Below are 24,642 nucleotides of genomic sequence, written 5' to 3'. Positions count from 1 at the left end.
GTTAGCAAAAGGAATCCTTGTTACTACATACATTGAGAAAGAGAATGAGCTCTCCAATGAATTATAGTTGAGAAGTATGCACACCAAGGGTTTCCAAGATAAAGACCAGGAAAATAATATCAACGTTCATGGAAACCATATTCATATAGTCAGGTTTTTCCATATTTAAGTCAATTTCTTTCGTTAAGTGTCCGTGAAACGTGTACTTGCCAGCTTTTAAATGTTTAGAATATAAAAATGATACTAAATCATTTTATTATAATAAAAAAAGTTCCATTATTGTGGTTAGGGTGACCTGCTTTCCCCTGATAAAGGTGAAATCCTAAAATCTATGCAGCTATTGATCATAGGACTGACCTCCAAAACACTTGCATTGACCCCTCCCAAACATTTCTTCTGCACAACAACTGCACCATACATTTGCATGGTGGTGGTGGACATATAAGTAGAATGTATCTTTGTACATTCAGCCATGTTTTCTATTTTTATATTTATTTCATTTTTGTTAACTATTTCTGAGATCTTCAACTCAACAATTTACCGTCCTATATGCATTCTCAGATGTATGCTCTTGTAGAACAATATGTTGCTCTATAATTAATAAAAAAAAAGTATTATTTTACAATGATACTCTCCTTAATCATCCATACATCAGCATGTTTTGGTGCTTAGGTTTATTCTGTGTTTTTCATGTTAATTATTATTGATTATTCAAACTTTTTTTTTAAAAAGGCATAGGCATTCTATGTGTGGCAATGTGTAATTAATATCCTCCATTCTCTACTTCCTAGAAATACACCCCGCTGCCCTTTTACCCCGAGAGGACACCTGTAACTGATTTTTTGTTCCCTGGGGCATTGAATGCACAAACTTGATTACTTCAAATATTGCATGAGGTTAAGGTGACAAATACATAAAATTATATTTAGCTTCCATGAAATGTGCAAATTTTATTAAGCATTACCATCAATAGAATTATTTATTTATTTTGCTTTTGTCTATATCTATATAGCACAATGCGAAGTTGGCTGAGCTCGTTCTAGCTAAGACAAAATAAATGGTACCACGCTCTCCAATGCATAGGGTCACCGTGTTTGTAACATAGTACAAACAGGATGGCCTCCATTCTTGCCTAGGTGGACCGAGCAAGGTGTTGGGCTTGAGTTAGCATTGGCTGCCCAGTTAGCCCATTATATAGGCCAGTTGGCAGCAATTTAAGATTATTTCCAGCTATGACAATTACTCCATAAAAGGATTGGAAAGGCTGGGGCGTAAATTACTGTATTCCTTACAGAGTCAATCTTTGTGTATAAATAGTTGACTTTTTATTATTATTATTATTATTATACTTTATTTATAAAGCGCCTACAGATTAACGACAAGTACAATACAGTAATTGACATACAGATACAAGAGGAATGAAGGGCCCTGTTCCCGCAGGAATTTACAATCTAGGTAAGTTGCAGTCCATCAATTCTCTTTACCTATGGACACAAAGACAACAGGATGGGGCCAGAGTCCTGGCTCAGGTTACTGATGCCTATCTGATGCAAAAGTACTGTATGCTATACTTCTTGTGTTATAGTAAATGAATGCAACGATTATCCCCACACATTTAAAAAAAAAATTAAATTAACATTTATTTATAAATGAGTGCCACTGGAAAACATGTATAAAAGGGGACTATTGCAAACGTGAAAAGTTGTGTTACCAATGCAGGGTGAAATGTACATGTGTCCTAGCATGCAGATAACATATGAACTGTTGTGTGTATGTTGCAGCAACAATTTCAGGTTACATCCTGATAAGGTCCATGAAATGTCTTATTGGAGATCTATACTAGTAAAAAGGTGACACTTTAGAGTGCATACTGTGAAAACGCAATTGACACTCTACTCTACTCTACTCTCCTCAGGATCCAGATTTGACATAGGTAGAGGTTGGCAGGTATGTGTTAGGGTTATAATACTTGAACGACTCATTCCCTTCTGTGAGTTTATACACCCCACAGATTGCAGATATTTACAGGTGCAATATGTATGTGTACTGGAAAAAATGGCCGATACGCCAACCTTAACTGTAGTATAGCGGAGTGTGACAGAAGTCCTAATCCACTGCATAGTTACTGCGGTGAAATGATTCTTCATCTCTATGTATCTCACTTTCAAGTTGCTACTTTAGTGAATAAATCCCAGTGTGATTTTTTGTAACCATTCCCATGAATCCTCCATATTTAGAAACACTTGTTTATCACAATGGCTTTGTCTGTAATAAAATGTATTTGACCGTTCATATGACTCACATAACCTGTCATAATTCTTGCCCTGCTACTTCAAGTACATTACTACACTGCCTGTTTTGACCTTTGCTATACTTTGCCCGTCTTGGATGTTTTCTGACCACCTACAAAAACATCAGATAAATACAAATGTGCCCCACTGATTTGGAACCCAGATAGAATGTTCTCAATGAACTGTTATAAATTAGGATGAGGTTAGGTCCCATCAAGCCGAAGAGGAGGCTCATCAGAAACTGTCTGGTGCTTGATGAAACAATTATTTCTGACACTGTACAAAGCATGAGATTCTGACTCGTGAATAGTGTGAATTATCGTGCCTTAACACACAAAGCCAGGAATCCACGTAACTCCAAGGGTTAGAAGCAGCACATTAAGGCTGATAATCACCAACATGAACAAAAAGATTCTGATATGCATATGCATACCTTTCATGATAGCAAGGGGGAAAGTTGGTACTCTAGCCTGGATTGTCTGAAGCGCCGTGGTTGCACCCAGATAAGGACTCGCATTTGGGTCTGTGTGTCACTTCTGTGCACACTAGCACACCACGCACCTTCTGGATGCATCTTTGCAGTTTTCATCATCCACTAGTCCACTAGCATTTATGTGTAATTGTGTGTATGTGTGAGCATGGATGTGTAATGGTGTGTGAACATGAATGTGTACTTGTGCGTGTGAGCATGGATGTGTACTTGTATGTGTGTGTTTGTGAGCATGGATGAGTAAGTGGGGTGAGATGGAGTGTGTGTTAGTGAGTATGAGTAAATGTGTGTAATCCGTGTATTTACATATGTTGAAAGTAGGGGGGGGGCGCAAAGAAGGCATAGAATAGCTGTTAAGTTGAGGGACCCAGGGTGAATTTTTTGCATCAGGGTCCCGTGGTTTTTAGTTGTGCCCCTAAAGGGCACATATAATTTTCAAGTGACCAAAATCTATAAAATACTTCCCAGAATTATGTGCAATATGTAAATTTGATTAACTTATTTCCTTCAGTGAGTTAATAGATACCACATACTGCATGCTAACACTTTATAGAGTGGTGGTCAGCAACATGTCCTGGAAAAATGGCCGATATGGCACCCATTCCCCCCAAGGGGAATTAACTCATTTACTTTGCAAAGGGCCGCCATCAGAAATTTTGAGGCCACTTACAGGACAAATGGTCCTACCCCCACCCACCCCTACCCACACCACTAAGGAATTTCTCTCCTACTCATCTTTTTTGCAGCAAATATAGCACAGGCAGAGACAAGCTGTTTGGGGACAAAGATGGCACAGACAAGCTTTTTGGGGACAAAAGTGACACGGACTAGCTGTTTATGGACAACGATGGCAAGGGCAAGCTTTTTCGAGACTTTGTCTCCCCAGGCAAGTCCCTGGACAGCCTACCCCCTACCTGTAATGTTGTACACCTCTTGATGGCGGTCCTGGCTTTGCATTTAGAATCTGTGCTACACTTATATCTCTGAGCATGAATACATACAACAAACATATTTTGTTGTGGAGTACTAACTCTAGCAAAGCCATCTTTAATATCGTAAATCCATGGCGTATACATAAGCAATTACTGGCTTAAAAAGCTGCAGTTATTTACTACTTCCCACCAAGAAAGCAGAGACTACACACAGGTTCAGCAACCTGCTTGGTGCCCAAAGGGGGCCAGGCTGTCAAAAACACTATTTAGCTACTTGTATGTAACTAACGCAACAAGGTTACCAAAATTGAACTCCTGGAATTGTGTATCCTGGCACTACAGGCCCTTGATACCCAGGCTTTAGGCCTAAGAAAGTCTGCCCATCTATTATATTTATCAGCACCCTTTTATTGTGTTCTTGTAAGGAATCCAAGTGAAAGGATTCCTCCAAAGTATTGAGATGTAATATAACTTTATTTGACATTACATTACTTTGAATGACATAGTGATGTAACTACATGAGATATAAATAAAGAGAATTCAAAGCAATTAAATCGAGCAGAGGGTTGTTTAAACTAAGCATCTGCTTTACAATGCAGCCTGGGTGTTGTAGTCAGATTTAGAAATGTAAATGGCAATTATGAGGAGCAAAGACTACAAGTACCATAGTGCTACACTTGGTGTTTGGACTAGAGAATTCTGGTAGTTGTAGTTCTAGCGTAACACGCTACCCTAAACGTGAAAGAGACAGAAACTACGTGTACCATGACGCAATGCGGTTTGGGTGGGCTGCCGTGCGGGGGCGTGTCCGCGGCTGCCGGCAGCGTGTTAGTGTTTGTGTGCATCTGGAGGCTCCTGAGTAGATAGTATTCAGTCTACCCGGTCAGCCGTTCATCTTAATAGCAATGTCCGTGCAGGTCGCTACAGCGAAGATGGCAGATATGGAGCTAAAAGATTCGGTTAGAGACAGGCCACCCGAGGGTCCTACTGTGGTTCCTGCAGCTACGGCCGTATCACCCGCAGAGCCTGACAACTGCCTGGCGGATCCCCCGGTTAGCCAGCCTGTAAAAGGAGCCCCAGCCTCCGCTATGAAAAGAACTGACACGGCGCAGCGCCCTCGGGAAGGTGGAGAGGGAGCCGGGTATCCAGAGGGAGCAGTCAGCGAAGCCCCACGCACCGTGAAGAAGGTAATGTAACCCGGGCCCCCCCCACTATTTTCGGACACTAGGTCAGGCTGGTATACCTAGTGCTGCCTACACAGATCAGCATACACGCCTACTGCACGGTACTCCCACCGCTGGGGACTTAAATGTCATCCCGATATCCGGCCTTTATAACAAGAACGCGTCTCCACAATCATGACCCCATGTTCCACGCATTCGTTTCATATTGTAATATCGCCCACCCTTCTGAATTAGTCGCAATAACGGGTGCTGGCGCCCCACCGGTACCTGCACGTCCTCTTCAGCCCCCGTGGGTGACGTCACCTATCGCATCCTTACTGTAGCTTAAGCTCGGTGTCACCTCGTTTTCAGACACCGGTACCCGAACCATTTCTCACCCTAATGCTTTTCATCAGGGGTAGTTATCACTAGATAGTTGACCTCATTTCTGCTACCCGGGGGTCTTTGTAACAGAGCGGGGGCTAGTTTCCCTGTTGGTCACACAGACACACGTGATGGCCACTTGTCATTCTGTGCGCGATTATCGAGCGGATTTAGCCCCGTCCTGACATTTGGTGGACTACTTTGCATTCGTTTTCTTGCGCGAACGTAGATTGAGACGTTGCTAGGTAGTGCGTTTTTCCTGAGGTGAGCGCTGCAGCACTCAGAGATCCATCCACTCTGTGATTCTCGTTGATTGGCTGGTTTATAGCGCGTTCTTATTGGTTTCGCTCTTCTTGGGGCTGCTGACCTTCTGCGTGATGTGCTAATAGCGAGCGCAGTGCATACGCAGTTGTCCCGCAATGATGGCACATTGGTGACCTTGATAAGTCACTTGACACCCCCCCTCCGTGTATTAAGCAGCTGTTCCCGAACTGGGATAAATCTGTGGTATTCGTTACTACACGAAGTATCACCCAGGTGCGCGTTTTAACCCTCTGTTTCCTACAGGATATGAATGTAGAGAATGGCCATTCATGTGTCAACTCGGTTGTTTGACCTCCAAGGTGCAAATATCACATAGAGGAGAGGCGCCAAATCTTTGAATAAATGAAAAAAATATATATTTTTCTGCCAACTGCGGAGGAGGTTTCCTTCCCCTGTGTTTGTAGGTGGAGCAGGCCGCAGCTTTGTTGTTTGGCTAGTGCTTTTAGCCTGAGATTTGTTTCTGACTTTTCAGTCAACAACCAGGATTTATAAAGTGTTTCCTTCAATGCCAATGCAATGGCGGGTCACTCTAGTCATATATATATATATATATTCCCCTTTAAATGTTTGTCTGGCTACTGGGGTGTCCAAGAGGTCTCTGCAAGTACTCAATAATTTCAGTGGCGGCTGCTTTCCTGCCACTGAATGGCTGCTTTAAAATGGGAGCACAGAGGGGACGTTGCACTGCAGGTTGAAGAATGCTTATTAAAATACTTTCATATACGTTCTTTGTTGAGAAGGCTGTCTGGTACGCTAGGCTGTCTTGTTAATCTGTGGTCAGAGGTAGAATTGTTTTAATTTTGTTCCACTTAATTTGACCAGCTGCGAAAGAATAACTAGAAATCTAATCTGTGCTAGAGCAGAATTGACAGCTCACGTAAAATACCCGCCATACAGCAGATGAGTCACTCAGAAACATGACCCAGTTTGTATAAAGGAGTTTAAAGCCAATGGCTTGTACAGTTGCTATCCATCTGGCAGTCTCTGTTTCTCTCAGTGAATTACTTTATGGCTCCCATTGATGCCATGACATCCATTATATAATAGTGCCTTGCCTAAATTTTGGTTGGCATTTGGGCCTTCATAAACAAAGTTAGATGGCATGGTATGGCTTTGAGAATAGAACATTTACTTAAACTAGTACTAGCACTTTTTATACTTATCTGTTTTTCTTCGCCTAAAAGACATAAGGGGCATACGTACCAAATGTAATTATGGTATAAAGTTTAAAAGGCTGGGTGCTTACTATAGGAACTACTGAAATGGTGCATCATATGTGGTAGTTTCCCAAAAATAAGTCCCTTACATATCTTAGCCTAAAGCAATAGTACCGCATATCCCCAATAAAAAAAAAATATATATCCCCATGCAGGGTTAAAATTAGTGTTGGTGCCTCCTTGTCAGGGCTATAGAAACCAACACAAGTAAACATTTGAGTTCAGTTGGTAAAAACTAAATCAAGGACACTGACTTGAAAATGTTTGTTTTAATTTGAGAAATCCTGAAAGTATGGCTGGAAAATGGCTCTCAAGGGCTGAGCTGGTCTCACCACAGCATTATGAAACATCCAGTCTGGATTTGTGTTCCCCAAATTGGAAACTGTGATGCTGTCTAGTCTGTGATTAAAATATTTAATATATTCAATATTAAAAGCTCTGTCAAATTTGGCATTGTCTGAAAATGCCTCTCCTTAACGCTATTACATAAAGGCCAGAAACACTAAAGAGGATAGATTTATACATACGGTAATTCTGGCTCGTGCTATCCTTAGTAGGCATTCTCGTTTGATGTATAGTGCAAGATCATTCACTCCCCGTCTGGGATTTCTGTCTTGTGACTATCCTGATCACCTCATTAAATACAAGTCACAGTGTAGTTGACTAAAGGAGAAAAAAATCAGATTATATAAATTTAACTGGAGAAAGTTAAGAATGCAGTGCCTCTTGTATCAATTTAAATTGTTTTTTTTCCCCGCATGCACTTGGACTGAGGGGAGACGTCCGATTAGCTGGTTCCTTAAGCTACCCTGCCCCCTTACTTTAGTAAAGAGCCAAGTGCTTCTTCCAGGTGGTATAAGGGAGGCTTTGATCTCCCTCTGTTTGGTCAGTCATTGTATTGTTTCATTATAGTCCAGTCCCATTGAAACGTGCTTGTTGTAAAAAGATGACCACTATCAGATGTTGGGTAGAGCAGCTTTAATGAGGTATTCATCTGTGCTTAGTTATTAGACTTGTTCTTGCTCATTCAGCCAAACATGCCTCTTTCCTGGGTGGTGTGAATGATGAGGCTGCCAGTGTGCTGAGTTCAGCATTCTGGACGGCGTGACTTTTTAAATAGCTCACATCTACTTTAATGCATATGGTAGGTGCATGATCCCTTCAGAAATTTGTGTAGTCTGTTTTGCAAATGCATGGGGGGTTCCCCCCGAATGCATTTGCACCCCCCTCTTAGCTAAGTGTCGTGCAGGACATGCATTCGCTTCCAGTCAGATCCAGCACAGGCTCTGCTGAATGCTGTGTGCTGTGTTAAGCATGTTTAAGTAGACACTAATATCAATGCAGAGCTCTTATTCTCCATACTTGCCATTTTACAGTTCAGTACATCAAATAAGCATAGTCCATGATGTTCTATAGATTAAGCAAAACATATACTAGTTTTTGTATACCATGGAGTAGCCAACTTAACATCCAGTTCTAAGGCTTTGCATGATTGTGCCTTAATGTTTTAAACTGTTCGTTTTTGCATTACTCAGTGCAGTTGTGTAGGGCTGCAACTAACGATTATTTTCATAATCGATTAGTTGGCCGATTATTTTGTCGATGAATCGGATAAAAAAAAATGAATGTACATTTTTCATTTATTTAATAAACAAATGATGTTAAATACAAACAGCAGAATAAAAAAAAACTTTGATAAAATGCATTTCTTGTCTTTATTTCCCAACCAGCCCCCCCAATTTATGCACATTTGAGCCCAGACATGCCACGCTGCCTCCCAGACATGCCACGCTGCCTCCCAGACATGCCACGCTGCCTCCCAGACATGCCACGCTGCCTCCCAGACATGCCACGCTGCCTCCCAGACATGCCACGCTGCCTCCCAGACATGCCACGCTGCCTCCCAGACATGCCACGCTGCCTCCCACATATGCCTTATACCCCCTGATACACCACTCCATCCTCCGCAGACATGCCACGCTGCCCTCCCCACATATGCCTTATATACCGTATATGCCTTATACCCCCAGATATGTCACTCCATCCTCCCCAGATATGCCTTATACCCCCCAGATATCTCATAGTGCCCTCAGAGATTCACAGCACACTGACACCATACTTTTATAAATAAGTACTGGGTTAATCTTCACTGCCCCCAGGATTTAGATTCCATTTAGTCTGTCCCCTTTACCTCTAACTGCGCCTTAAGTTAACTTTATTAAATTAATTAAATTAACCCTCAGTCCTCATCATTAAATTAACCATAACTACCCCTAAATTAACTCTAAATACCCCCATCAAACACAACTACCCTAAAGACCCCCATCAACCACAACACCCCATTAACCACAACTGACTCAAATTAACCCCAAATACCCCATTAACCACAGCTGCTCCTATATTAACCATAGCTGCCCCTAAATTAACCCTAAACACCCCATTAACCATAGCTGACCCTAAACACCCCATTAACCATAACTGCCCCTAAATTAACCCTAAACACCCCATTAACCATAACTGCCCCTAAATTAACCCTCACCTCCCCTAACTTTCAGCAGCCCAAATATTAATTTTATACTTACAGTTAGATGAGTGTCACAGCCATGTGGTTCTGGCCTTCTGGGAGAAGGAAGGGGCGGGGCCAGTTGTCACAGTGATTACAGGGAGGGACTGGTAAGTAGGAGCTGCTGCTGTGAGTCACTCAAACGGATTATATAATGAGGGGTATTTTTCAGAGCTCTGAAAAAACCCTCATTTTACAATCGATAAAAATGGATTCAACTAATCGATAATGAGATTCGTTGGCAACGATTTTCATTATCGATTATCGATTTTATCGATTAGTTGTTGCAGCCCTACAGTTGTGTAATCCCCGTTTTCATATGTTCTAGCCATGTTATTTTAGCCTAATCTACTAGAAAAAACACCCAGAGTCTACTCCACACTGCCTGTGGGGAAACAATAGAATGGCTCATTGTTAATCACCCAGCCGGACACTCTTGGCTAATAAGTCTATGTAGGACCAAACTTCATAGCATTACCATGAAGAATAGGTTCAGTGTGGTGTTTGAGCAGGGAAGCTCATCCAAAATATGAGTGACAAACAATGGCAGCCTCCGGGACCTACTTATGGTCCTCTAGGACTCTCCTGGCTGGTCCTTGCAATCTGGAACCCTCCATTGAGACCAGAACACTGAAGCAACTACGTATCACTGAAAGTAGCGTCCGACATAGCCTCGATTTACAGATGCTGCAAATGCTGACATCCTATATGGAAGCCACTAGTTATGTGTTTTTAATGAAAAGGTTTAAAAATAATTGTGCAAGTAATGGTTCATTTTAAATCTTTCTTAATGTGGCTGAAAGAGAAAAATAGCTTTTTTGGTTGAAAGCTTTCTCTAGATTATAACCTAACAGTCTATGTAACTTACAAAAATGGCTTTTTTGTCTTTGTCAAATAGGGAATTATCCTACAGTCATCCTACAGTTGAGTAATTGGGTCACCAGCATTCTACAAAAGCAGATGGTCAGCCTGTGACTTTCCACAGTGTGACTTTGCTGTGGTCCATATTTTGTTTGAGGTCCTCTCCTGCTTCATACAGACTTTCTACACATCCAGGAAGAATGGAATTATTTTGCCCTAGCCAAGTAGTCATTTAAGCAGTAATCTACTGTCTGTAATAAAACATGACCAGTGATGGAGAGTGTACAGCTTGCGGGAACATCTAGAAAGTTTACATCATGACAGAAGAATGTTCAATATTTCTGGAAAGCAAGAGGGGAAGTCATACTTAGGTGGCTTGGTTGAAAGACTGTACCTTCAGATATCCGTTCACATTTTATATTAACATGGACAACTAGATCAGCAAGTCTATACTATTAATAATCGATGGTTAAAACTGACCAGTATGCCAGTACAAACATCCAGTGTTATTTTACGCCTGTCTTACCTACGATCTGTGATGTATTTACCTTTGGGGTTAACCTAGGTCTAGGCAAGGATACCTCACTGCCTACAATATTAGTGAATAATTGGCAATAAGCTAGGCAGAGTACGAGATGGGAAGAAATAGTTCTGAGTGAGATGGAGTTTCGGCAGCTGCATTGAGTGGGAAGGCCATCAAAAGACAATCTTTTCTATGATTCTGTGTTTTACATACAGGATATCAAGATATTAAATTGCTGTGGGTTTCTGCGGGAAGCCTTCAAGAATATGTGAATGTTTTTCTTGTAAATAAGCCTTGCTCGTTGTTCTTGGAAAGAAGTATGTTTAAACTATAGCTGGAATCAAATATAACAAGGCTTGAAAAATTTGGTTTGGCTCCAGGAGCCAGACAAAAAATATTCGGAACCAGTTCTTTCCCCATCATGTATTTATTTTCATATTTTTAATGTTTTGGTCATATCTTTCTAAGGTGATGCTTCACCATAATATAAAATATATGAATCATAATTAAGAGGTATATCCCATTCCAAGGATACAAAGATATCTGAAAAAATATATGTAATACATAATAGGAAATATCCATCAATACATGAAATATTGCTAAGTAAATTGTAACTAACATACGCTTATATACTAGCATCATACAGTTACGCACACATGCTGAAATCATATCCTCACAGTCATGCTTGCTAACACCATTCACTTGTGCACATGCAGGCTAACACTACACTAATAAAACTATTCTGACGTACGCTAATACACACACACACCATGCTTTTATTCACACACTATTCAACAGCATATATACCAACACATAAACTTTGGCACCATCCACACACACACACACACACACACACACACACACTATACAGACACTACTCCACCTCTCTATTACCCTGTGTTAGACCACTGTCTGCTGCTGCTGCCTCTCTACAACCGTGGGGTCACATAAAGCGGCCGCCTGGATGCTGTGTACCCGTGGCACCAGTAGCCGAGGAGGCGGCAGCTTGCCTTCTTTCTGGGCGCCAGGAAGTGATTTATAGTTGCCATGGCGACCCGTGGGTTTGTCAAGGCCTACGTTATAATATTAAGCCTATTCGGGATGTCGGTTAGATTCTGCATGTTAAGAATCCTCAATATTTAATCTTTTTATTGGACACTATTTCTTTTAAAATAAATGCATTGCAGTGCCTGAGCAGTAGCAGAAGCTAAGTTGCATATAGATAGTGCTTTGCTAACATATTCTGACCCTTACCAATTCTGTCATGTCAGTGGGTTACAAATGTTGTGAAATGTAATTGTGTAGTATATTTTTAATATTGGCTATATCAAGTTCTGCATCACTGTATACTTCCTGATTACCAATCCAGCTCTGCACAGAGGGATATCCTATCACTTGGATGTTTTTTTTGTGTGTCTTTTCTAGTCTATATTTTTGTTACTTTGTCTCGGACCAAGGAGACTGAAACAGAAGCAGACCTATAGAAGCTAGAGTCACTTCCTTTGTCGTATACAATGTCTTGTATCCACAGGTTAAACTCGTCTAGAGAAATAAAAAGCTACAGTTCTAAGGCTGAAATCAGTCAGGTATATCAAGTTTCCTTCTCCAGCATTAACCTCTTCGCTGTCATTCCTTTGTGATGTTGACAATCTTTTTATTTCAATACTTCGTGAAGCAACATGGGTTAATTTTGGTTTTACAAAGACGATGACCTTTATGCTCTGTCGGAGATTGCCTCTAGATAATTAAATGCAAGGCACATTAATAATAAACTTGAAAGATGAACTGGATTGCTTGTTTTACTTGCATTTTTTCCATTGCTTTTGCTGTTTCTTCTGAAATCTATATTTAGGTTTCAAGTTAACTGTAATTCTGGCCTTTTTCTTTCTTTTTTGATGTGCATGGCCTTGGCAACTACCCTTAAAATCTTGTTTTAAACCTTGTCGATAACTCTTATAAAAGCCAGTTCTGATGTCGCTGAACTTCTGGATAAATTATACTTATTAATGGCACATTTTCCCCTTTCCTACCAGCCATGGTGACAGATGGGTACATAATACTGTAACCCTACATACAAACAATAGCATAATTTGTGCTTATGTAATATTATATTTCCAAGGAAAATTCAGCAGCCGTTCTGGTCTCATGGATCCCGAACCCCCGCTTTGAAGACTGAATGCACAAGAGGCATTTAGTCACATTGCTAAGCTATACCCAATTGAGAACATGCAATTCCCTGGCATTTGGACTGCAGCAGTTGCTGATTGGTAATACTGTTATATTTATGGGCTGGGGCTGTCCTGCTCAAAGCGTTAAGAGCTGAATAGGAAATGCTGGGTCTTGACAGGATACTATGTTGCATTTAATACCATACATTGTGGGCCTTAATAACAGTGGCCTAGATCAACCATAGAATGAGATTTTAGATTGTTTGATAATCTAGGCACCTGGTTGGTTTGGTTTCCACATGCCTTCCTCGATTGATGGTAGGTAGAGGAAGAGCATACATATATAAATACATACAGTTATACCTCCATGTTAACTGTCATGTCTCGATCCTTGTGTGCTGTGTAATGCCTGCGGACTAGGAATATTGACAAATGGATGGTCCTAAAGCAAAGCACTTTACCCTCGCCAGCAGCTAAAGTCACCTTCATCATTATCTCGCAGAATGCCTTCTTGCTGAATTTTACATGTTCTCTCTGACCTGCGTATGTACAAGAATGTCTAGTGTTCAATACAGTAGAGACTTTAATTGTTCTTCGCTCTGTTGGTAAAAGAAAAAAAATGATCTCATGATCGTGAAATGAATGGGACTACGACTCGGCACACGAAGCAATCTCTTTAGCAGTGGAGCGGATAGATGGGGGGAGGAGACGAGTGTGACGGAGCCACAATAACCTTGGCAACTGTTACAGGATAAAGACAGAACACATGATCTTTTATGCAGTGCATAGCTGCATTTGTTATATCTGTGCCATATGTGAGGCACTTAACACCTGTCCATTCTGCAAATTAGGGGTCCTGCTTCGTTGTAAAATGACAAGGGGGTTGTAATAACCAAGATATTATAATTATACAGATAAAAGTTTTATCATTATACTCTGTTTGCCTTATTTGATGCAGGGAACACGGTTCTTATGGCTTATGACATTGCAGATATTAAAATGACAGTTACATTAAATGAAGTGGAAATATATATTTTTAGAAATGCTTCATAAGATGTTCAGCCAATGCATGCTGTCAGAGCAGCAAAAGAAAAATCCCCTTTCTTCATTAAGCTAGGATTCCTTCCACCATGGCTTGGGTCATAAATGGTGTCTACAAATATAAATTACCCCCAAATTGAAGTTTCTAACTTCCTGTTAATCCTGGTTTTAATATCCGTTTGCATTAAATGAATTTTCATTTTTCAAAGTCCCCTGGTTCTTTAAAAACATGTAGAGTCTCATGGGGTACAATGTAAATGAAATATCTGTACACGCAACAAAAGATAAAAATGTTAATTTTTTTTTATAAGAATTTTATGATAAGGCTTTTTAGGTGACCATTTCTCTTTAAGGTTAAAGTGAACTTGTTTACCAAATACTGTTTAGTACACTAAATACACCTATGTAACAGTGCTTGCATATAAAACTAATCAATACAAACTGGAAACCCACTTTGTGTAAGCCATCTTTACTTCCTGTTAGGGGATTTGCATGATTATTCCTTCCCATTAAATATGTGCCCTGCTGAGTAAACCTACTTACCATGTTTAATGGTTCATGGTAGGGCTGGTAACATTTAGCACTGGGGGCAGGTCTAGCCACGTTGCCCAGTAATAAGGCAGCCCAAACATATTTGCCAAGATGCCCAATGTGCAATATAGTACGCTTATGCAGTACAAAAAGGGGATGCATACAAAGCCCATCAAAGGATCACGGAGGCTTCAGTCAACATAACGAGACAAATCCTTGATACTATGGATATTCATGCTTTAATCTGCAAATGCAACTAAAATGTGAAAAAAGGCTTCAGGCAACAACCTAAATTCTTCAATTTAAAGAAACACAGGGGGCAATTGTTTCCTCAGCCTTGGTTCAGAGAAGGGTGGCAAACCTTTTCTACAGATGGCAGCTTCCCTGAGTTAAAATGGTTATAATTTATAGTGTGTGTAAACTTTAAAATAATGTTGGCCTTTATAAAAGGAGTAAATAGCTCTAAAATGTTCAGAAAGCAGCTTTTGCTTCAGAAGTTTCAAGCTGTTTTTCTCAGGGAGACTGGCTTGATGGTGATCTTGGTTGCCTACAGTCGCCCAGCAAGTGAAGCACTTTTACTTTGATCCTTGCTGCAGGAGCAATGGGAGAATATTCCTTTGTTAGCTCCCAGCCTTAGCTGATTAGCTCGGACACAAGTTGACATCATCAGTATGCGTTCACAGCCTAGGTTTTATGCTGTCTTTTAATAAATTGGTTTGGGTAAAATCATTGAAGACATTAGGTAAACATTTTGACCCTGTTGTAGTCACAATGATCCCATGGCCTGATGGATTACATCTAGTAGTACACATGAAAGTTAATTTAAGTCTTCAGTGTCTCTCCTTTTGATTTTTGTGTTGACAAATGAAGTTATTGCCTATTTTATAAGCAGAATGGTGTACTTTTGGACACGCAATAAACTAAAACTATTTCTTTTATGTTGTGTGCTTTTTTTTCCAGTTTAATGATTTACTTTCATTACTTGTGGCTTTTTCCATAATTATATATTAAATGTCATCTAACAATGAAAATTAGATTTTAATGCTAGTCGAGCTGTGACACTCCCTTCTCTTAATTAGTTAAATTCTTACATTAAAGGGCAGCTGATAAGAGTGTGACTGATATTACCTGCCCTTGGAAACATCTGCATTTCGCACACTTTAACTGATTTTTGAAATTAAAAAAAATAAAATTAAAGAAATGTAACATTATTTGGCATAGCTTGCAGTTTAGTCCATGTGTGACAGTATGTTCCTACTTATAGCACTAAATAGCTTTTGAATACCATCAAAGAACTGTCATCTTTTAGGATAATGGGAGGAATTATCATGTAGATCCTCAGAAAAGGTTAAAATACCCTTCCCCATGGAATACACATAGGAAATATTTATTACATGTATATTAACATGGAAATAGCATTGGGGTTTTAGTGCTTGGCCTATGATAAGGAACTGATAGGAGATGATATGGGAAAGCGGGAGATGAACGAGAGGACGTTTTTCAAGGTAACAGGGAGGCGTTCTGGCTGTAGGAAGCCAGTGGGTGAGGGCTTCAGGAGGAAATGAATGTGCATTTGAAATGGTAAACATTTCACCTACATAAGTGATAAATGTACAGGACACAAGATGCAGAAGACGAAACGGTAAAATATGAATAAACTTGTCGATCTGACAGTAAGGCGAATGAGGTTAGCTACATATTTTGGGAGGGGCTTCTCTTATGATGATGGCTAGGAGAGGGTTTGTGAGGTTACAGGGAAGCTAGTGAAAGTAACACTTGTTATTTGTCTATTAAACCACTCTCCAGACCTAAAACGGGGGACCTTTTATTATACTTGGGTAATAGCAGATCTGCCTTTTCCGTTCACCTGGGAAGCTGACATTAAAGTTTCTGATTTTCCTTTTATGAAAAATAGGGTGAGTTCAGTATGGATTGCAAATTGCACAAACCTTCCCAGGAGCACCAAAAGCCAGAAAGTTTACCTAAGCTGACTAAAGGTGATGGTGGCTTATGGCTTCCGCGATAAACTCCATGGGAGCCCGAGATTACCAGCAGCTGTATGGTTGAAGGTTGCCTAGTTTTATTGTAGGCATTGAGAAGGTGCTGTCTCTGGATGCTGCTGAAAAAACTGAGTAACCTTTTACCGTAAAGATAATCAAATGGCTGTGTTTAGTTTAGAAAGCTATATTTAGGTGGTTTCTGTTAAGCTTTTTTTTTCCCTCTAGAGCTGTAGGAACATTGCCTTTAACTGCAGATCAGCTTTAGATTATTTAGCCTGTCAACGTTCAGACTGTTTGTTCCTTTGCTTTATTTTACTCTACACATTCTATGCTCTAAGAAACATTTCACTCTCATAGCTCTGCACCCTTATCCTCTCCACACACCCTTATTTGTGTAAATATAGCTGCTCAAGTGAGTGGCCACTATATTACTGCAGGGTCACATGACATTGTGGTGAATGACTCTGCCATATTGCTGCCTACTCGAGCAGGCCTGTCCAGTGTTGACTGGCCAATAGGGGTGTTGGTCCCTTGTCCACCAGACTGCCTATTATTGAGTTTCTAAATTGTGACTTGTGAATACATGACACTGGTCTAGAATGCATTACAATATATTGTTACATCTCAATTGTACAGTGCTGTGGAATATGATGGTGCTACATGAATAAAAAATGATCGTGTTAAATAAAATGAAGGATCCAAGTCTGATATTCACTTGTTTTCAATTGTTCCATGGTAATGCATATTAGTAGTTATGGTACTGTCTTTTTATTTCCACAAACAAAAAAAACAAAAATATATTGCTGTGGAACAATTCTTTCTTGTAAAAAAAAAAACAAACAAAAAAAACAAAAAAACAAACACAAACGACTGAAATAACCAGGGCTGTAGCCAAGTAAGGACTTTGAAAACAATATTAAGGTTACCACATTTTTTGGAACAAACTGTTTACCTTGCTGCTGTTATTTGTACATCCCTGATTATGTATTTTAACAGTGTTAAACAATGTAAGGTGTAATTCTTCAAGCATGAGAGGTCGTGGAGGTGAGGCTCAATGGAGACAACTAATGTGTCCACCATGGCTCCATGCAAGGCCAGTGTTTCTATCTGTGTGTTGGTTACAGTGGAAGGGGGCTTTACATGCCCCCTGGTTGGAAGGTGCCAGCCTTGCTTTATTCTTTTATCACTTTCTATTATTCTTTAGTACCCCTTTTTGCCATTCCACCTATACAGTAAATGTATAAGTACATGGATAAATGAGTAGTGTAGCAAACAAAGTGAAAATAAAACATGAGGTAGGCTAACCCCTTTAAGACACAGGGACATCCTAAAGAGATCTGTTTTAAGTTTAACTTTCACATTTCATGGCTTGATTAAGTATACCATTACACTGCTACATTAATGCAAATTGTAAATCCTCCGTAGCATCTGTCGCTGTTTGTTTTAATGTCATTTTCACGTATGCACAGTTACTGCACTGCAAATCTGTTTGCACTATATAAATTAAAGATCATAACACGTTTGCCCTGACTTATGCTGTGTGCTGATATTTTAGTGATCCATTTGTAATTTATAATTTTGGGGGCAAATAAAACACAATTACAAATATGGTTATTGCTGGAAGTGTTAATTGGGTCTTAGGTGGAGGCCTGCTGTGCCTAACTTTCTCCATAGAACAAGTCTATACTCCTGTGAATAGAACACTGCTGTTTTTTATCCCTTGTTCTGAAAGTACAGCCTGTTTCTTACATTCACATTTTGTGCTTGAAGCAGGGCTAGGCAATTATTGTGGGTTGAATGAGTGTCGGCGCACCTGCGTCAGGCCAAGGTGCTGCTGCCAGTAGGGCGTAAAGGAGCTTGAAGTGCTTCCAATGTGGGCTCGCTCTTTAGTGTATTTAATGAAAAACCTAAGAAGTAACTTTAGAATATGAGAAATAGTGAAAATGGGCAAATTTCGGCAGAAAGCATGGCTGAATGAGGCATTCTGTTTATCACAGGTGGTATGGTAAGGAGTCGGGGTGATCTCTAGTAGATTGGGATAATATAACGCAGGTAGAACATGCGACTAATATGGAGCTGTTTGAAGGCATTATATTCACAAAGACCTTTAAAAAGTTATTTTTAAACTGGTGCTATTCAAAATGGCGGGCATGCAGTTGGACATTTTATTGGCTGATAAACTTGGTGAACAAGGAGCTAGGTATTTTTGTTTTTATCTTAAAAAATGTGTGATTTGCTGGTACTGATTTACTGAGGAAGGTCATTTGTAATGTGTTTTAGCTAAAATAGATTGGTGAACATTTTTATTTTTTTACCTTTTTTAATTCAGTTTCATAAATCATAGATTTCCAGAGTAAAAGTGGTGGTGGGAACACTGCTCACTGTGTTCTGAATCTTTTTTTTTTTTTTTTTTTTTTTTTTTTTTTTTTACATTTTATTATACAGTTGTCATACAGTTTCTCATATGAAATAGATGAATTTATTTGATTCAGTATTACAAAATGGATTATTCTGAAACCTGGAGATAATCCACCATGTTTTTCACCCTTAGTTTCAGAAAGTTTTATTAGTGTGGGAGATTACATGAAAACAAAACTGTAATCTAGGGGTGAAGGAGTGTCTAGGCTGTTAAATGACTGCGAACTCTAAAACAGTTACTTGAAACAGATTGCCATGGTTACTATTCAAAAATAATTTGGAGCATATGGAATAACTGGTATAGATATGGTCTTCCTGGTGACTTCTCCAAATTCGGTGCGGTTCCTTAGGTACGCCTTGATAATATTGGCTATGTATAAGAACTGTTTCAGTATGCCTTGTAGTGCCAGATGTAGGGAGGAAGAAGGTGGAGCTGTCTTCCTCTCAGAGCAAGATGGGCAGATGCCCATTATCCATCACCCATGGAGACTGTGCTAGTTTGAGGAATACTAAGTTGGATGGGAGACCAGCTCACCCATTATCCAAGTTAAAAGCGCATTAGTGCCTATTGGTCCTACAGGACCTTTATTTTGCTTTTGAACATTTTAGGGAACAGCCTCTATTGTTTAGTGCCAGTCAAGACTTTTCACAGTTAAATCATATTCATGGATTTCATGTTGCCATTGTTAACGCATTCACTGTTTTTACTGGTACATCTTCAGTCTGACTAGCAAGAACCATGTTTAAGATGTTTTTGAATTCCCGTTTGCCCCATCTGTTAAACATGTCCTCCTTGTCTGGTCTCCTGAGCATTGAGTCATGACTCGTATGGTGAGTATAAGTAGGGAAGTACAGCAATGCGTGTTGCTAGCTCTGTGTGGTAAGGGTTAATCTTTCCCCTCAGGAGCATTTGAAGGAACATTCCCTGCTCTATTCACTTATGTATATGCCAGCTGAACTCCAAATGTTAATCTGTTTTCTAAAGTCTCTTAGTAAGTCTTTCATTTTCATTCTGCTGCCACACGCTGACTTTTTTTCTCTCTCTCATATCCCACGCAGCAGCCGTCTCTCCTTTACCATGAGAACCTGGAAGGATCGTGCTGTACACTCGCTGTGAGATCAGCAGCACGCACTCTTGGTTCCAGTGCATCGTGTCTTTAACCCTTCCCAGAGCTTCAGCTGCACCGTAATAGATGTGCTTTACATTTATTGGTGTAGGTAACGCCTTGTTGTTAATAGCTCATACTCTATTGGCTTTGTATCTTTTTTTTTGGATTGGTGCCTGCTTGATAGTGAACGGGGGTTGAAGCTTAAAAGGTGCATTAATCACCAAGGGAATGGTTGTATCAGCAGCAATATCTGTAATAAGATCACTTGCCTTTTTATGAATAACTCCCCTATGTCTCCTTAAGGGTGTGCGTCCTATAGCTGTGTGATCTTGAATACTGTACGTTTTTGTTCTGTGTAGGCCTGCATCGTGAGCTGTGCACTATTACAATTAACAGTGCTATTCGACTCACACAGAACATTAATTGTACTAGGAGTATGCAAAGCAAATATTAGCAGTTCTGACATTGTGTTCTTTCCTCAAGGTGTAATCCCATAATGTTAAGATGGAAACGTATAAAGAAGCCGTTTCTATGGTAACTCTTAGTGCTTGCCTTTGTGTCACGTGACAATTACAGTGGATATTAAAGTCTACACACCCCTGTTAAAATGCCAGGTTCTTGTGATTTTAAAGAATGAGACAAGGATAAATCTTGTCAGAACTTTTTCCACCTTTAATGTGAACAATTCAATTGGAAAACAAACTGAAATCTTTGAGGGGAGAAAAACAAACAAACAAAAAAAAAAAATAACCTGGTTGCATAAGTGTGCAGACCCGCTGTGGCTGTGTTCAGAATTAACCAATCACATTCAAACTCATGTTAAATAGACGTTTTTAGTAGACTTGTGTATTCGCGCAAACATGAAAACTAACACGGCGGTGCGAGGGGCTCTATTGGTCGCCTGCAGCAGTTAAACTTGGAGCGGGGAGACAGGCCAAGTTCACGGAGTTAAAGGCCCGTGCAAGCAACTCTATTGGTCGCCTGCAGGGGGCCTCCTCTGGCATCAACCAATTGATTGATGCCAGAGGAGGCCCCTATAGGCGACCAATAGGCTCACTCGCACGGCCCTTTTACTCTTGACGGTGCAACTTGGCCTGGGGAGACCATGGCCTCCCTGCTCCATCAGTTAAAGGTCCGTACAAGCATCTTTATTGGTCGTTCGTGCAGATTTTTAACTCTTGGAGCAGGGAGACCAGTGGTCTCTCCCGGCCAAGTTGCGGCCCCAGAATTTTAAAAGTCTGTACAAGCGACTCTATTGGTTGCCAGCAGGGGCCTCCTCTGGCATCAACCAAGAGCCCCCTGCAGGCAACCAATAGGCTCACTCGCACAGCCCTTTTAACTCCTGACAGCAAACCTATGGATCTCCGCTCCCATTAACCCCTGTGATGCTGCGTAGATAACGGGAGCGGAAATCTGTAGGTTCACCGTCAGGGGTTAAAATTGGAGCGGGGTGAGAGGCCAAGTTCCCCGTCAGGAGTCAAAGGGCCGTGCATGCTTTGCGGCTGTCTTTCTTCAACTGGAACCGGGGCCTTAGTCAGGCTGAAGGGTATTATGAACAGTTCCAAATACCATGCAATTCTGGCGCAAAACCTTCAGGCGTCCATTAGGAAAAGGAAGTTCACCTTGACGACCCAAAGTGCACATCCAAATCCACAAAAGCATGGCTTCACCAGAAGAAGATTAATGTCTTGGAATAGCCCAGCCAGAGCCCAGACCTAAATCCAATTGAACATCTGTGGGGTGATCTGAAGAGGGCTGTGCACAGGAGATGTCCTTGCAATCTGACAGATTGGAGTGCTTTTGCAAAGAAGAATGGGCAACTATTGCCACGTCAAGATGTGCCATGCTTATAGACTCCTACCCAAAAAGACTGATTGCTGTAATAAAATCAAAAGGTGCTTCAACAAAGTATTAGTTTATTGGTGTTATGCAACCAGGGTATTGTGAGTTTTGTTTTTTTTCCCCCTCAAAGATTTCAGTTTGTCTTGCAATTGAATTATTCATGTTAAAGGTCACATTAAAGGTCTCGTTCTTTAACATTTTACCAGGGGTGTGTAGACTTTTTTATATCCACTGTAAGTGTTCCTAGAAAAATGATGAATGAGCCAAAATGTTATGCAATTAAATTATTTCTGGAAAGAGTTTTGGCATTTAACGCAGCCAGAATCGTGTCTGTAAGTCTCTACTTACTAAAGTATTACATTCAGCAGAATAAGTGGAGCAGCACCTTTTAACACTTTTTCATTCGCTGTAAGCTGGTAATCGCAGTAAAGTAGCCCCTTTGTGTCTAAGAGCCATGTCATATCACACCATTCCGCAACATCGTGTAGCAAGTTGCTGTATAGTACATTTGCTATTAACATCAGGGCAGAGTTGTCCATCGATTATTTTTCTTATGGGTTTCGTAGGTGCCAAGATTTCTCTAACACAATCATTAATATGTCCCTAATTTGCATCTCAAATCTTGCACCTTTCTGTTTTTTTTCCTACATGCTCATTGTGAACATATTCTGTCGGTAAGCCTTTTAACTTCTTGGCATAGTCTACTGATCAAAGATGAATTATTGTTCCAACTTGTCCAAGATAATGGACTTTAAAGTAATAAGAGTTTATCACCTTTTCCAAATTTTAGAAAGTGACCAGCAAGCTTCATTTTCCAAATTTGTACATCTTATGGGTTAAAGTTATTAAGCTTAAAGTACCATATTTGCTCAAATATAAGACAAGGTTTTTTTCAGAGAAAGTGCTCTGGAAAAATACCCCACATCTTATATTCAAGGTCATTTTATAATCCGACCTTAAATAGGAGTCTGATTATAAGACTAAGATCCAGATCCCTGTAGCGCTGCCGGGGACCTGGATCCTCCTGTCACGCGATGCACATAGACAACCTCCGCTGCTGCTGACACTTCTGCTGGGGCTTCTATGACCAAGTGCCTGTGTGACGTGACCTTCTGGTACTGGACAGCAGCAGAGGTTGTCTATGCGCATCGTGCCACCACTAGATACATGGGTGTCTGGAGCACAGGTGGCGAGTCTAGGGATGCATTGGTAAGTTTAAAGTAATATTAAAATTTTGGGGGGCTCTTATAATCAAGCGAATACGGTATTATCCTTTCTGTTGCTGGTTTTATGGCAGCATACAGTGGCCCTATTTGTTCATATTTATATTATGAAATATTTAGTGTTAATTCATTTAATGAGGACTAAGTGTTAAGCTGGTGAGTCTCAAATAGAACATTCCTGATGCACAGGTCTTGTGGTTTAAACCGAATACTTGAAGATAATGTGTTTGATTTAATGACAGCACTTGATTATAAGGGGTGCCTTATGTTTAAAAATGCTGGTAATGTAGTCCATCTTTGTTATAAAATTGCAATTCCAAAGCGGCGGAGGAGGACTTGAATGTGGAGTGCTCTGCTTTTGAGTGCAGTGACTCAGACTGAGTTGCCAGCTCTGTGTCCACAACAAGCAGGAACAGAACAAAGCGTGTCCCATCAAGCTGCCATTTCTACCTTGTTTAAGACTATTGTTATCCATCTTGTGTCTTTGTGTAAAGTACCATAACATGGATTGCAAGCCTTTTGCTACAAGCTTCAATATTTCATCGCACAACATGAAGAGCGATATCCAAGCAGCACCGCGTTATTCCCAGTGTTCTGGGCCTTCTACCGGCCTGCTGTTTTGATATGTTAAATAACCACCAGCACAAGTGTAGTCTCATACCCCGTCTCGTGACACAGCCACAATGTCCTCTTCAGACATTGACCTTAAACTTCTAGTTCATAACACAATGATCCATTGCTATGCATGCTACTTATCAGCAGCCATAAACCTGCCCATGGATTGTAAGCAGAGTTATTAATGTGGATATATTTCTGCCAGCAATGCTAAAGCAGAGATCTTAATATTAATGTCTAGATAACGTTATGGACTCTGACTCAACCTTTTGGCTACTAGTGCCACTAATCAATGCTCTCAAGGTGAGATGCCAGGCTCTGTCATGTAACACGTCAGTTTCCCATGTAATCAATTCTTCCACGCTACAGATAATTTATCATGCGGCCTTCTGTTCATTGTACACGAGAGTGCAAAAGTGATAAGACAGAAATCATTGCAGGGGATCATTTAGTTTGGGACCCTTTATTTAAAAAGAACTGTTGGCACGTTTTTTTTTATTTTTATTATAATTTACATTAATTTATATAGCGTCAGCAGATTCTGTAGCGCTTTACAATCTGTAAATTTAAAATCACACACTCAATAACTGGTACAAAAGGAGCTCTTGTGAGCTTACAATCTAGATGGTTTTAAAAGGACATGTACAGAACAGAGTGCAAAAAGTGAATGTGATGATTTATTCATTAAATCTGTCGCTATTTATTGATGGCAAGGAGATAAAAATATACAGGGCCTATGTGCAGTTGAGAACAGTGTTTTCATGAAGTTGTAAAAGCTATTAATATTGCATTTTTGTTTTTTAAACCATTTATCTGGTTTATAGGCTGCACACGGGCCTGCTCCAAAGTGGGCTGGGTGTCTTAAGATCAATCTGTCCTCGGTTCAGCGCTGCATGCATGAGTCACTCGCTCGCGCTTCTTCTCTGTCCCACCTCTATGAAAAAACG

The 24,642-nt window shown here is 40.3% G+C and overlaps 1 protein-coding gene across 2 annotated transcripts in view; it reads left to right on the top strand.

Annotated features, from left to right (window-relative positions):
• Positions 1-4,510: 4,510 nt before the first annotated feature.
• AHCYL2 (adenosylhomocysteinase like 2) overlaps positions 4,511-24,642 on the top strand; it is a 52,997-nt gene continuing 32,865 nt past the window's right edge. The window contains exon 1 of one of the 2 annotated variants that reach the window (XM_053462579.1): positions 4,511-4,900. In XM_053462579.1, coding sequence (XP_053318554.1) covers positions 4,619-4,900 — 282 coding nt within the window. In that variant the 5' untranslated portion in view covers positions 4,511-4,618. The remainder of the gene's footprint in view (positions 4,901-24,642) is intronic. The other variant, XM_053462578.1, reaches the window with a different exon arrangement.

This window comes from Spea bombifrons, chromosome 4 (assembly GCF_027358695.1).
Source record: "Spea bombifrons isolate aSpeBom1 chromosome 4, aSpeBom1.2.pri, whole genome shotgun sequence".
NCBI lineage: Eukaryota > Metazoa > Chordata > Amphibia > Anura > Pelobatidae > Spea > Spea bombifrons.
This window is presented reverse-complemented; position numbering and strand designations above follow the sequence as displayed.